This window comes from Hypanus sabinus, chromosome 12 (assembly GCF_030144855.1).
Source record: "Hypanus sabinus isolate sHypSab1 chromosome 12, sHypSab1.hap1, whole genome shotgun sequence".
NCBI lineage: Eukaryota > Metazoa > Chordata > Chondrichthyes > Myliobatiformes > Dasyatidae > Hypanus > Hypanus sabinus.
Genome location: NC_082717.1, coordinates 83,833,378 through 83,848,180, shown reverse-complemented (window position 1 = coordinate 83,848,180; position 14,803 = coordinate 83,833,378). Strand labels below are relative to the sequence as shown.

At 45.2% G+C, this 14,803-nt stretch overlaps 1 protein-coding gene across 2 annotated transcripts in view; it reads right to left on the bottom strand.

Moving 5' to 3' along the window:
- syne1b (spectrin repeat containing, nuclear envelope 1b) overlaps window positions 1–8,742 on the bottom strand; it is a 543,459-nt gene extending 534,717 nt beyond the window's left edge. For both annotated transcript variants that reach the window (XM_059986320.1, XM_059986330.1), the window contains exon 1: window positions 8,262–8,742. In XM_059986320.1, the coding sequence (XP_059842303.1) occupies window positions 8,262–8,328 (67 nt within the window). In that variant the 5' untranslated portion in view covers window positions 8,329–8,742. The remainder of the gene's footprint in view (window positions 1–8,261) is intronic.
- Between the last annotated feature and the right edge of the window lie 6,061 nt (window positions 8,743–14,803).

Sequence of the window (14,803 nt, the reverse complement as noted above, 5' to 3'; positions counted from 1 at the left end):
CAAGGGAAACTATGGAACCATGAGGGAGGAACTGGCCAAAGTTGACTGGACGGATAGCCTAGCAGAAAAGACAGTGGAACAGCAATGGCAGGTATTCTTGAGAATAATGCACAAGGTGCAAAATCAGTTCATCCCCCAGAGATGGAAGGATTCAAAGGGGGGAAAGGGGCCACAGTGGTTGACAAAGGAAGTCAGAGATTGAATAGCATTAAAAAAAAGGAAATATGACAGAGCTAAGGTGAGTGGGAGGACAGATGATTGGGAAGTTTTTAAGGAACAACAGAACTTAACTAAAAAGACAATACGGGGAGAAAAAATGAGGTACGAACACAAGCTAGCCAGGAATATAAAGGAAGATAGCAAAAGCTTTTTTAGGTATGTGAAGAGAAAGAAGATAGTTAAGAACAATGTTGGGCCCTTGAAGAATGAATTGGGTGAAATTGTTATGGGAAACAGAGAAATGGCAGAAGAATTTAATGAGTACTTTAGATCTGTTTTCACTAAGGAAGACACAAGCAATCTCCAAGATGTATGGATGGGCCAAGGACATAGGGTAACAGAGGAAATGAAACAGATTGACATTCGGAAGGAAACAGTGATGAGAAGACTGATGGGACTGAAGGCTGACAAATCCCCAGGTCCAGATGGTCTACACCCTAGGGTATTAAAGGAGGTGGCCCTGAAAATTGCGGATGCATTGGTAATCATTTTCCAATGTTCCTTAGATCCAGGATCAGATCCTGAGGATTGGAGAATGGCTAATGTTATCTCACTTTTTAAAAAAGGAGGGAGGGAGAAAACAGAGAACTATCACCTGTCAGCCTGACGTCGGTGGTGGGGAAGATGCTAGAGTCCATTATTAAGGATGAAATAATGGCATATCTAGATAGCAGTGATAGGATTGGGCCGAGCCAGCATGGATTTACCAAGGGTAAATCATGCTTGACTAATCTGTTGGAGTTTTTCAAGGATGTAACCAGGAAGTTAGACGGGGGAGATCCAGTGGATGTAGTGTACCTCGATTTTCAGAAGGCATTTGATAAGGTCCCACATAGGAGATTGGTGGGTAAAATCAAAGCTCAGGGCATCGGGGGGAAGGCATTGACATGGATAGAAAACTGGTTGGCAGATAGAAAGCAAAGGGTAGTGGTGAATGGGTGTTTCTCGGAATGGCAGGTGGTGACTAGTGGGGTGCCACAGTGCTCGGTATTGGGACCACAGCTGTTTACCATTTACGTTAATGATTTGAATGAAGGTATAGAAAATAACATCAGCAAATTTGCTGATGATACTAAGCTGGGTGGCAGTGTGACATGTGATGAGGATGTTAGGAGAATTCAGGGTGACTTGGATAGGCTGGGTGAGTGGGCAGATACTTGGCAGATGGCGTTTAATGTGAATAAGTGTGAGGTTATCCACTTTGGGAGTAAGAACAGGAAGGCAGATTATTATCTGAACGGTGTAGAGTTAGGTAAGGGAGAAATACAAAGAGATCTAGGAGTCCTTGTTCATCAGTCACTGAAGGTGAATGAGCAAGTGCCGCAGGCAGTGAAGAAGGCTAATGGAATGTTGGCCTTTATTACAAAGGGAATTGAGTACAAGAGCAAGGAAATCCTCTTGCATTTGTACAGAGCCCTGGTGAGACCACACCTGGAGTATTGTGTACAGTTTTGGTCTCCAGGGTTAAGGAAGGACATCCTGGCTGTAGAGGAAGTGCAGCGTAGGTTCACGAGGTTAATTCCTGGGATGTCAGGACTGTCTTACGCAGAGAGGTTAGAGAGACTGGGCTTGTACACGCTGGAATTAAGGAGATTGAGAGGGGATCTAATTGAAACATATAAAATTATTAAGGGATTGGACAAGATAGAGGCAGGAAATATGTTCCAGATGCTGGGAGAGTCCAGTACCAGAGGGCATGGTTTGAGAATAAGAGGTTGGTCATTTAAGACAGAGTTAAGGAAAAACTTCTTCTCCCAGAGAGTTGTGGGTGTCTGGAATGTACTGCCTCAGAAGGTAGTGGAAGCCAATTCTCTGGATGCTTTCAAGAAGGAGCTAGATAGGTATCTTATGGATAGGGGAATCAAGGGATATGGGGACAAGGCAGGAACTGGGTATTGATAGGAATTGATCAGCCATGATCTCAGAATGGTGGTGCAGGCTCGAAGGGCCAAATGGTCTACTTCTGCACCTATTGTCTATTGTCTATCTGGGTAGCCTCCGACCTGATGGCATGAGCATTGATTTCTCAAACTTCCAGTTATTGCACAACCCCCCCCCCCCCTTCACCATTCCCCTTTCCTGTTGCTCTCTCTTACCTTATCTCCTTACTTACCCATCACATCCTTCCCCTTCCCTTTCTTCCATGGTCTTCTGTCCTTTCCTATCAGCTTTCCCCCTTCTCCAGCCCTTTATCTCATTCACAAACTCCAGTTTCAGTAATCACCTGCAACGTACTACTCCCTCCTCTCCCCCACCTTCTTAGTTTGATTCCTTCCCCCTTCCTTCTCCAATCTTAATGGTCTCAGCTCAAAGCCTCAACTGTTTATCTTTATCCCCCCCCCCCATTAATGCTGCCTGACCTGCCAAGTTTCCAGTATCTGCAGATTTTCTAACACACACACACACACAAACACCTTTGCATGTGTCCAGTGTAGCAGCTTCATAAATGCTCACTGGACATTAAAAATAAGTCAATTATCCATATACCACAGATTAACACGGTCAGTATTTCTCCTTTAATTATTCAAATGGGTCAGCACGACCAAATGCTTACTTCTCCCTTTACCCTTTACCTAAGTGGTGGATCATATAACTCTTATTATTGTTTCCAATGATTTTTTACAACACTTAGCTCATCATTATCCTTTTTCATTTTATTGGGTCAGGCGTATCATTTGTACCACTCTTCAATTGACCTCTGGTCTGGACCTGGCCAAATTGAGAGACTGGACTCCGCAATTGGTCACTTGTGAGCTGCAGATAACCTAAACAGAAACTTGCCAGTGTTGTAAACTCTGACTGACAGACTGGACCTCATAAAAGGGAATATATCTGGTCTGGGCTGCATGCCACTTAGAGTAACACAGCATGGAAACAGGTCTTTTGGCCCAGCTTACCCCTGCCAACTGAGATCCCCATCTACGACTCCAGTTAAATAAACTTTTGTAACCTGGCACAAACACCATCTATAAATTCACCAATGTCACAACTACCGTTGGCCGAATTTTGGATGGTACGAAGGTGGTGTACAGGAGTGACATAGATTGGCTGGCTAAGTGGTGTCATAACAACAAACCTTGCACTCAACATCAGTAAGACCAAGGAACTGATTGTGGCCTTCAGGAGGGAGAATTTGAGGGAACACACACCAGAGCTCATCGGACAGTCCACAGTTGAAGGAGCAAGTAGTTTCAAGTTCTCGGGAGTCAACATCTCTGAAGATCTACCCTGGGCACAACATTATTAATGCAATTATGAAGAAGGCAGGCCAGCAGCTAGAAGGGCCGAGATGGCCTGTTTCCGTGCTGTATGATTGTTATGTGGTTATAGGGTTACTTATTTAAAATATACATCCTATTGTAATTTAGAATACATTTTATGCGTAGAATGCCTTTGCAAAAGAACAAATTTCATGACATATGTCAGTGAGAATAAACCTGATTTTGATTATAACTGGCAAATAAATCCTTAGAAAAGTCACAAGTACCAGCAGCACATTAAACAAAAATCTAGTAAATTTCCAAATTTTGAATGAATCTGAAAAATTTCAAAAAAAAAGATTGTTATCTCATCTCTCTCCCAGACGGATGGCTATCTAGATTCGAACACTGATTACAACAATTTCTCTTCAGTCCCTCTCAATGCTGCTCTTTTGATATTTATGATACCAGAATTAGATGTTTTCCTGACTTCCTCTGTAAGATTGTAATGATGATTTTTTTGTTATCTTGATATTTCGGTTGTAGCTCACCATATATCACACATACACAACTTTGAGGTCGTGGGCAGCAGATTGAGGAATTAATCCAGGCCTGTACAGGTGGAGGCTGTTCAACCTCGTATTTCTCCCATTCAGTTTGAAAGAAAGGTTAATCTTTGCCCACTTGCCTGCACTAATTCTATGTCCCTTGATTCCCTTCATATCCAGAAATGTATCAGTCTCTGTGCTCTCTAGCTCCCCCCATTCACTGATTGACCAGAAAACCTTGTTTACAGTTTTATCCCTGAAGTCACCCCAGTTTTAACCCAGCAGAGACGTCTCTATGCCTCACATTCCCTAAGCTTTACAAGCTTCTTTTCTCTCCTTTCCCATTCTGACAATGGGCCTTCAAACTGAAACACTAAATCTGACTTTCCTCCCGCAGATGCAGACTGACCTGCTGAGTATTCCTAACATTTTCTGATTTTTATATATTAGATTTCCAGCAAAGGGGTTTTTGTTTTGTGATGTCATATCTCTCTCTCTCAATGTCCAAGAGGGGAGCTGGGAAAGGGTGGGAATTAAGGTGGCAGCAGACTCGGTGACACGGTAGCATAGCAGTTCAAGCAATGGTTTTATTGGGGTTCAATTCCTACCGCTGTCTTTAAGGATCTTGTACGTTCTCCCTGTGACCATATGCTCCTGTATAGATGAGGATTAATTCCTCGATCTGTTTCTTCCCACATTCAAAGGCATACAGCTTGGGGTTATTAAGGTGTCAGAAGTATAGAGACACTTGCAGGCTGTCCCCAGCACATCCTGTGTTAGTTGTCCAGACAAATGTTGCACTTCACTGTTTTATCTTCAATATACTTGTGACAAATAAAGATAACCTTTCAATTTTGAAAAGTGAAGGAGATGAGGTTCATGCTGGAAAGTGCCTCTGGAGTGAAAAGCTCAGTCGTGATGTTATTAAGTGATGGATCAAGCATGTAGGGCCAGGTGGACAACTTGTGTTATATTCTTATGAAACCACGGGACGAAGAGTAGGCGCAGAAAGGGAAATGTCACATTGTTGGAGGTACCATCCAAAGATCCCAGTGTTCTGAAGAATATCAGGGAGCAGATACACTGTCAAATATTTACCCCGATGGTCAACGTTGTTAAACAGAAGAAATGGCTGGTCCATATTGCTGTCTGTAGGAACTAGCTGAGCACAAAATGGTTGCATCATTGCTTGAAAACAACAGTGGCTGCGTTCCAAAAGTATCCTGCTGCTGCCAAGGTCTTTGAGAGATCCTGAGGTCATAAAAATGTCCTGTCAAAGTAGTCATCTTTCTCTTACTTAATTCTCCACTGTAATAATGATATCTTTGCTTCATAGCTGCCCTACCATTTAACAAACTGCCTACATTGGACTTGTACTCTGATCATGTGCATTCTTCCCGAGTGCAGGCTGACTCCATCCATTAGATTATATTAACAGGCAGCAAAATGGCCTAGAGTATTATGTGAGCTGGAGAAGTCTTGTGGCATTATGAGACAAGTTCCTGCAGGAATGGTTTTGCTTTCAGTGGTTAGAGAATGAGTTGATGATATCGAGGGTGAGGAAGTCCTTAAACCAGAGGAAGGAAAGGAGGAGGAAAAGCAACTGACAAAAAGGGCATTGAGCAATGAAGTCACTTCTGCAAATCACCAATGCCAGCACCAAAACGCAGCTGTGCTACCGTACACAGTGCAGAGACAGGATCGGTGTTCAAGTGATCAAATCAGTAAGTACTGGGGAGTAGGTATAACCCAATAACCCTGAGGCCTCTTTCAGGCACAGAGAGGGCCTGAAGTCATTTAGACACAACACCGAGTCCTTCTCAGGCGAGGGAGCTTTAGGGAATTCCAGTTACCATTGGCCCTTCCTTCTAGTGCAAATGTGCATCTCATTAAGAGGAAGTTTAGGGTATTAACATTTCCAACTGTCTTGACACAATGACAAATAATAAAGTGATTAGCGCTGGTTTAACTTCAGCTGTCAGCTTCGCCAAACGGTTTCTGCAATTAAATAACAATGTACTCCAGCGTTAAGGAGAATAGGTAAAAGATACAATTATGTTTCCCCTCCCCTCGCCAGAGGAGATCACAGGCAAATACAATAGCTTGTGTGGATACGAGCCAGGATTCATTCCCAAAGCTCAGATTCCTGGCTGGCTCTCCTGGTTCCTGGTTGATGAGAATCCAGTACAGAGAAGCTGCACGAGTGAACCCAAGATGCAAAATGAAACAGGACATTGACTGGTGCTCAGTGAGGTAGTCAAAGAGCCTGCCTGTACCCCAAAGAAGAGTGGGGTGAACTCAACTCTGTTAGGTGCCCCAAATGAGGGGAGTAAATGGAGAGTAGGTGCCGTGGTATTGTGAAAGTACAAAGCTCATTTTAAACCCCAAGATTACACAATGCATTTCCTAGGACATTGGGTGTGAGTGTGTATGGACGTACCTTGCAGGCTCTGTGCACAGAAGCTGGATCGGTCTACGTCCAGAGAAAGTCTGTATTGATTAAGTGAGTGTGTGTTGGGCCTTGCATGTAGGCAGTGTGTGTGCAGCACATTAGGTGTGAGTGTGTGCTTATATTGCGTAAAAACAAAATTGGTGCAGGTGAAAGGAGCTCACTCAGGGCAGTGGAGTGCCAGTGCAGGTCGTACAGCGGTCATATCTCCAGAGACAAGGCTTAACTACTGACCCTCTGTGCGAGAGTTCCACCTTCTCTCTGTGACTGCATGTGGCTCTCCCACATGCTCCAGTTACCTCCCAAACACATGCAGCTGGTAACTGTAAGGTGTAGGTGGTTAGTGAAAGAATCGGGGAGCTGTGAGATCCGACGGCAGGGGGAGGGGGGTTCTGCAACACTTCATTGAGAGCACAGAAGCAGTCATGGTCTCCCACTCCAATCAAGGAAGACATCAGTTGTGACAGCTCCTGGTACCACTGGAATCAGACTTCTGAGGTGGAGAGTGGAACTGCCCCAACAGTGCAACAGCTTTTCCACTTTAAAAACTTCCCCAAAGGTTTCAGGTCTGTCATGTGACGGATAACCAGTCAGTCGCCGGAAAGTAAGCGGGAGGGATGGGGATGATGGGTTATCAGAGTACAGGCACAGACTCGACGGGCTGAATGGCCACCAACAAGGTAACTTACAAAACACGTGACTGTTTCCATTTGGCTGATAGAGGCATTTGTGATGAAGTATCCTCAGAATAACCCCTCGCTCCGAGGGGGTGAGGAAAAGTGAAGATGAGCAGAATCATAGGGCAAGCGAAGCGTGGCAGGAACACCCCCCACAGGAATACTTCAAAACATTAATATAACCGTGTTTCCGCCTTCCCCGGTACTTTCTTTAACGTAAATAAGAAGGTGTGTTACACAACCCACCCAGGCCCGCCTCTTTCTCCCCCATACTCAATGTACCCCACGTCCCAGGATCTAATGGGTTTAAGCTGGCTCATGGGCACTTAAAACTAATCGCAGCGCTCTCCTCCTGCATCAGACCAGTTCTGATGCCACTGTCCGACTCCTGCCCAGTTCGCCCCGAAGTCAACACATCTCCGGGAAAACTTGGTCAGGGAATCCAATGTCCGTCCGGGAGTGGCAGATGCAATTATTTTTTTTACTCCTCTCCGGGAAACGGGTAACTTTTAAACACTGACAATGTTAAAAAGTTGCCCTTCCGTGGCGGCAGGAACCGCCAAATGCGCCAGCAACGCTGTCAAGTTTAAGGAGCAGAGTTTCATTTGCGCCAGCCTGCGTTGACTGAAAATGACTACTAACTCCTTGGAAACAAACGTAAACAAGTAAGAGAAATCTTTTCAAACTCGCTAGTGAGTTCAGAGCACAGCCGTTTTTTTTCTGTGTGTGTGGTGTTCGCGTTAGCATCTCTAGCGACCAACAGTCCAGGGAGAGCGTGGATCGTGCAGATTTGCATCGCCAGGCTCTGAGCTGCGTCCTGCGTGTGCACCATCGGGACGATCGACCTGTGGCTTTCTGCACTATACAACCTCTGCACCCCTCCTGAACCCACACTCGGCCCTCAGTCGGCGCACTGTCAGTCTCTCAGAGGTTTCACCTGCTACCGCCAATGTCAGCGAAGTGCCAGGTGTCGTTCCTGATTCAGCAGCCCGCCACAATATTTGCCTAAATTAAAGCATAACTCGGCATAAAAATATAACTTGCTAGCTGCAACAACGTGAACAAATCCCTTTAAAAACAGTCAAAAGCACTCACGCCACCGGACAGCATTACACCGCGAGGGCGCGAGAAGAAGTATAACTGCACAAAAAAAAAGACTAAACCCCACCTTGCAATTTCTGCATCACGTTGGCAATGTCCTTCGGAGACCCGCCGTAGTGGCGAGGGGTCGCCATCCTTTCGGCGGCAGTGACCGTTGCAGTGGGTCGAGAGGGAGCGTCGCCGAGCCTCTCTCGGCATCACCGGACTGAACCGGGCTGAGTCACTGCGCTCCCACGCCCAATGCGTCGGCGCTTCCAACTTCCTTTCTCAAGAACGGCAGCTCTCGAGTGACCTCGGGCTCCCCGGGAGGAAACGATGGGATTTCATGCAGACCTTGGCCTTCTTAAAACGATTAGAAGCATAGCCGGCCGATTATCCGCTGTGATCGATCGGCACAGACATCGTGAGGCGGCAGCCGGCGCGAAAACGCACTTCCAGGTAGCCCGGGCTAAGCGCCTATGAGGCGGACGGTCCACGGCTTCTGGGATGGAGCCGGTCTGGGTTGGAGTTGGCGAAAACCCCGCCCGCGTGAACTGGTGCGCATAAAGCAGGATTCGGTACAAATGTCAACCTCCATAATTTTAAATTGTAATGGGAAAAAACATCAAACTGTGTGAACTGTTGTTACTCTGTCCATAGATGCTGACGGGCAAAAGGCCGTTCGGGCCAACCGTTGTGCCTACCTACACTAAAGGTATTTAACTTTCAACCTGCTGGCAATCCAAGTATTTGTACAGATGAGCCTTATGTGGTTAGCACAGTACTTTACAGGAGCAGCAACTCGGGTTCAATTCCCACCGCTGCCTGTAAGGAGTTTGTATGTTCTCCCCGTGACTGTACTGGTTTCCTCCGGATGCTCCGGTACTGTAACTAGAAAGGTTGGCAGGTTAAATAGACATTGTAAACTGTTCTCTGATTAGGCTAGGATTAAATCGATGGCTGCTGGGCCGCTGGGCTGGAGGGGCCAAAAGGCCCAGTCCTGCGCTGTGTCTCAATTAATAAATAGATAAGTTCCAAAATAAATATGGAAAAAAGAGGTCTGGTCAGCAGGATGAGATCTGGTTCCAGTAACCGGGAGGCCTTTGAAAGTGAAATTTTGAGAGGACAAAGCTTGCATGTTCCTGACAGAATAAAGGGTAAAGATACCAGGTTTATGGAACATTGATTTTCAGGAGATAATTGAGGCACTGGTTAAGAAACAAAATGTATAGGCAGGTAGGAACAAATGAGGTATTTACCGAGTATAAGAAATACAAGAGCAGAAATCAGGAGGGCTAAAAGAAGCCATGAGGTTGCCCTAGTGGGCAAAGCGAAGGAGAACCTTGAGGAATTCATTAGATATTTTAAGAGCAAATTGACTGCAAGGTACAAAATTCTTCCACTGGAAGATCAGAATGGTAATCTACGCATGGAGCCTGAAGAGACACGGGAGATCTTAAATGGAATTATTGCATTTATATTTAGTCAGGAGCTGGACACAGAGTCTATCGAAGTGAGGCAACACACCCATACAGATTACAGAGAAGGAAATGTTTTACTGTCTTGAGGCAAATTATGGTGGTAAATCCCCAAGGCCCGATAAGGTGTTCCCTCAGACCCTGTGGGAGGCAAGTACAGAAACTGCAAGTGCAGCAGAGATATTTAAATCATTCTCAGCAACAGGTGAAGTACCTGTCAGTGTAGTCAGTGCAGCTCCACTGTTTAAGAAAGCCTCTAAAAATAAATCAGGGAATTATAGGCCAATGAGCCCGGTATCAGTAGTGGGAAAGTTATTGAAAGGTAAGGGGCTGGATACATGAGTATCTGGATAAACATGGACTGATTAGAGATAGTCAGCTTGGCTTTCTGTGTGGTATGTCATGTCTAACCAATCTAATAGAGCTTTTTTTCGAGGAAGTTACCAAGAAAGTTGATGAAGGCAAAGCAGTGGTTGTCGTCTACATGGACTTTAGCAAGGCATTTGACGAGGTCCCATATGGGAGATTGGTCAAGAAGGTTCAGTTGCTTGGTATTCAAGACCAGGTACTAAATTGGATCAGACGTTGGCTTTGTGGGTGAGGCCAGAGAGTGGTAGCAGATGGTTGCCACTCTGACTAAAAGCCCGTGACTAGTGGTGTGCCACAGGGATCAGTGCTGGGTCTATTTTTGTTTGTCATCTATATCAATGATCTGGATGATAATGTGGTTAACTGGATCAGCAAATTTGCAGATGACACCAAGACTGGGGATGCAGTGGACAGCGATGAAGACTATCAGAGCTTGCAGTGGTGGACCAGGTGGAAAAATGGGCTGAAAAATGGCAGATGGAATTTAATGTAGACAAGTACAAGGTATTGTACTTCAATAGAACCAACCAGGGTAGGTTTTACGCAGTGAACGGTCGGGCACTGAGGAGTGTGGTAGCAGAAAGGGATCTGGGAATACAGGTCCATAATTCATTGAAAGTGACGCCACAGGTAGATAGGGTCATACAGAAAGCTTTTTGAACATTGCCCTTCGTAAATCAATGTATAGAGTACGGGAGATGGCATGTTATGTTGAAAGTGTATAAGACATTGGTGAGGTCTAATTTGGAGTATTGTGTGCAGTTTTGGTCACCTATGTACAGGAGGGATGTAAGCAAGACTGAAAGAGTACAGATAAAATTTACAAGCATATTGCCAGCACTGGAGGCTCTGAGTTATTAAGAAAGATTGAATAGATTAGAACGTTATTCTTTGGAACAAAGAAGATTGAGGGCGGATTTGATAGAGGCATACAAAATTTTGAGGGGTATAGACAGGGTAAACACAAGCTGGCTCTTTCCACTGATGTTGGGTAGGACTACAGCTAGAGGTCATGGGTGTAGTATGGACATTTTAAGGGGAACATGACAGGAAACTTTTTCACTCAGAGGGTGGTGAGAGTGTGGAATGAACTGCCAGTTCAAGTAGTGCTTGCGAGCTCAATTTCAGTGTTTAAGAGAAGCTTGGACAGGCACATGGATGGGAGGGGTATGGAAGGCTATGGTTCAGATGCAGGTCAGTGGGATTAGGCAGTTTAAATGGTTCAACACAGATTAGTTGGGCCGAAGGGCCTTTTACCACGCTGTGCTTTTCAAAGGTACATTTAATGTCAGAGAAATGTATACAATATACATCCTGAAATTCTTTTTCTTCACAAACAGCCAGGAAAACAGAAGTGCCCCAAAGAGTGAATGTGAGAACCTCAAAGCCCCCCACCTCCCCCATCCCACTCATAAGTAGCAGCAAAGCTAGAACCCTATGACTCAATGAGTTTATAACACAAGAAGACAGCAGCAGAAAGCCTGCTCTGCCGTTCACTACAATAATAGCTGATCTTAGTTGGAATATTGTGGGCCACTGTGGTTGCCCAGCTATAGGAAGGATACAGGAAGCAGGAAGGGTGCAGAAAAGGGTCACGAGTAAGTTCCTCGGACTGGGGGCTTGAATTATAAGGACAGGCTACATAAGCTGGGACATATTTTCCCCTGGAGTGTAGGAGGCTGTGAGTTTGAGGGGTAGCCTTACATTGAGTTGAGTGAACTTGGGCTTTTCTCCTTGAAGCGACAGAGGATGAGAGGTGACCTGATAGAGGTGTATAAGATGATGAGAGGCATTGATCATGTGGATAGTCAGAGGCTTTTTCCCTGGGCTGAAATAGCTAACACAAGGGGGCACAGGTTTAAGGTGCCTGGAAGTAGGTACAGAGGAGATGTCAGGGGTAGGTTTTTACATAGAGAGTGGTGAGTGCATGGAATGGGCTGCTGGTGATGGTGGATACGATAGGGTCTTTCAAGAGACTCCAGGTTAAGTACATGGAGCTTAGAAAAATAGAGAGCTATGGGTAACCCTAGGTAATTTCTAAAGTACATGTTCAGCACAGTATTGTGGGCTGAAGGGCCTGTAATGTGCTGTAGGTTTTCTATGTTTCTATATATGCATATAAAATTCTGAATGGTGTAGATGGAGCGAATGGTCACAGTTGGGAGGGGGGTCTAAAACTAGAGGGAAATTATTTAAAGTGAGAGTGGAAAGATTTAAAGAGACTTGATGGGCAACCTTTTCACACCAAGGCTGATGGACTGAATGAATGACCTGCTAGAGGGAGTTGTAGAGGTGGGTACAACTGCAGTGTTTATCATGGATAGAAAAGCTTTATAGATGGATGTGGGCCAAACACAGGCAAATGGGATTCGTCTATTCAGGCACCCTGGTCAGTGTGGGCAAGCTGTGCCAAAGGGTCTGTTTCTGAGCTGCATAGCTCTGACTCAGTTACCCCAGGCCTCAACCCGGCCCCCATCGTTCCCAGTCTTTCAAAAATGTATCCATCACCGTCATAAGTTCTCTGATGAACCAGCTTCTGTATTTCTCTGGGGCAAAGGATTCAAGATTCCCCATCCTCTGAAAAGAATATTCTACATGCCCTGGGTTTAAAAGATCAGCCCCTAATCTTTGAAACTGTGCCCCCGTCATTTGACCAGCCAAGCATTCCAACCCTGTTTTGTTTATATTTTAGACTTCTGGCATCTGGGGTTCTGTTTACACTTTTCCCATTTGAATTGACATAGCATCGGTATCCTATAAAAACAATTTGCTGACTTAATCTTCTGAAGATCAACATACATTGAACCAAATAACCATAACCTTGATGAAAGAGCAGGCTTTAGAGAAATAAATTTAAGCATGGGTGAGGAATGTTGTGGGAGGGAATGTCCGAGCTTAGGATCAGGATAGTTGAAGAACAAAGATATTCCGGTGCTGGACTGGAGGACCTCAAAGCCCAGTGGGATTGAAACAAGTACAGAGATATAGAGGGACAAGATGAGTTAGGATTGGAAAAGGACAGTTAGTTCAAATCCAGTTGCTGCTGCATCAGCAGTCAAAGGAAGGGATGGGTGAGTAGATGGAAGTAGGAAGTGGGACACAAGCAGCAGGGTTACTCTACTCTGCTTCCCAGCTCAGGCTGTCCACAGATTGTGGTCAGTGAGACACAGTTAGTTGCTGTGTTCTTCAGTTATTGTAAATTTGCCTCTGTCGGCGAACGGCAGAAGCATCAGGAGCGAATTTCGTGTGGTGTGTGTAGTTCAGTCTTCGTGATTGACATGGACGCAGAAGGTTGATGGAATCTTTTTCTGAAACCAGAGAAGGTCTGCAGATGCTGGAGATCGAAGCAACACACCCAAGGTGCTGGTGGAACTCAGCAGGCCAGGCAGCATCTATGGAAAAGAGTACAGTCGATGTTTTGGGCCGAGACCCTTCAGCAGGACCTTTCTCTCGATGGCTCAATGACTAATTGGCTCCCTGCACAGATGTACGTGTGACATAGTTGGCTCTGTAGATGGTTGTTATTGTGGTGCAGTTGGTTGCTAAATTTGCCACCAGTGAAGATGGGTGGCAGGAAAATTGGGGAGGGAAGTTGCTTGGAATTTGGATAAATGCATGTTTAATGGCTGGAGCAGAAATGATGGCTGAAGAGTTTGTTTAAACACTGTATGACTCTGACTCTGCTTGGCTCCATGCAAGTAATACAGTTCTATGGACAGTGCTTCATTGCCTCTTCGATTTGCAAACTAAGGAAGTTGAGAAAATATAAACGTGTTTTCACTGCATTAGCTGTGAAAACAAAGCTCTCCACCTTCTACATGCTACCCCACCTCTTCATCCACCCTCCATAACGCTTGGCTCAGGGCTAGGTTCTGAACTCAGTTGAAAACAACTTTTCCAGCGTTTGAAGGAAGAAAGAGGAGTACTTTATGAACTCGCCACCCCTTTGTCAATAGACAATAGGTGCAGAAGTAGACCATTCAGCCCCTCGAGTCTGCAACGCCATTCTGCGATCATGGCTGATCATTCACTATCAATACCCAGTCCCTGCCTTGTCCCCATATCCCTTGATTCCCCTATCCATCAGATATCTATCCAGCTCCTTCTTGAAAGCATCCAGAGAATTGGCCTCCACCGTCTTCCGAGGCAGTGCATTCCAGACCCCTACAACTCTCTGGGAGAAGAAGCTCTTCCTCAACTCTGTTTTAAATAACTGACCTCTTATTCTCAATCCATGCTCTCTGGTACTGGACTCTCCCAACATCTGGAACATAATACCTGCCTCAATCCTATCAAATCCTTTAATTATCTTAAACGTTTCAATCAGATCCTCTCTCAATCTCCTCTTTTCCAGCGTGTACAAGCCCAATCTCTCCAATCTCTCTGCGTAAGACAGCCCTGCCATCCCAGGAATCAACCTAGTGAATCTACGCTGCACTTCCTCAATTGCCAGAATGTCCTTCCTTAAACCTGCAGACCAAAACTGTACACAATATTCCAGGTGTGGTCTCACCAGGGCCCTGTACAAATGCAAAAGAACATCCTTGCTCTTGTATTCAATTCCCCTTGTAACAAAGGCCAACATTCCATTTGCCCTCTTCACTGCCTGTTGCACTTGCTCATTCACCTTCATTGACTGGTGAACTAGGACTCCTAGGTCTCTTTGCATTTCTCCCTTACCTAACTCAACACCTTTCAGACAATACTCTGCCCTCATGTTCTAGCTTCCAAAGTGGATAACTTCACATTTATTCACATTGAATGACATCTGCCAAGTATCTGC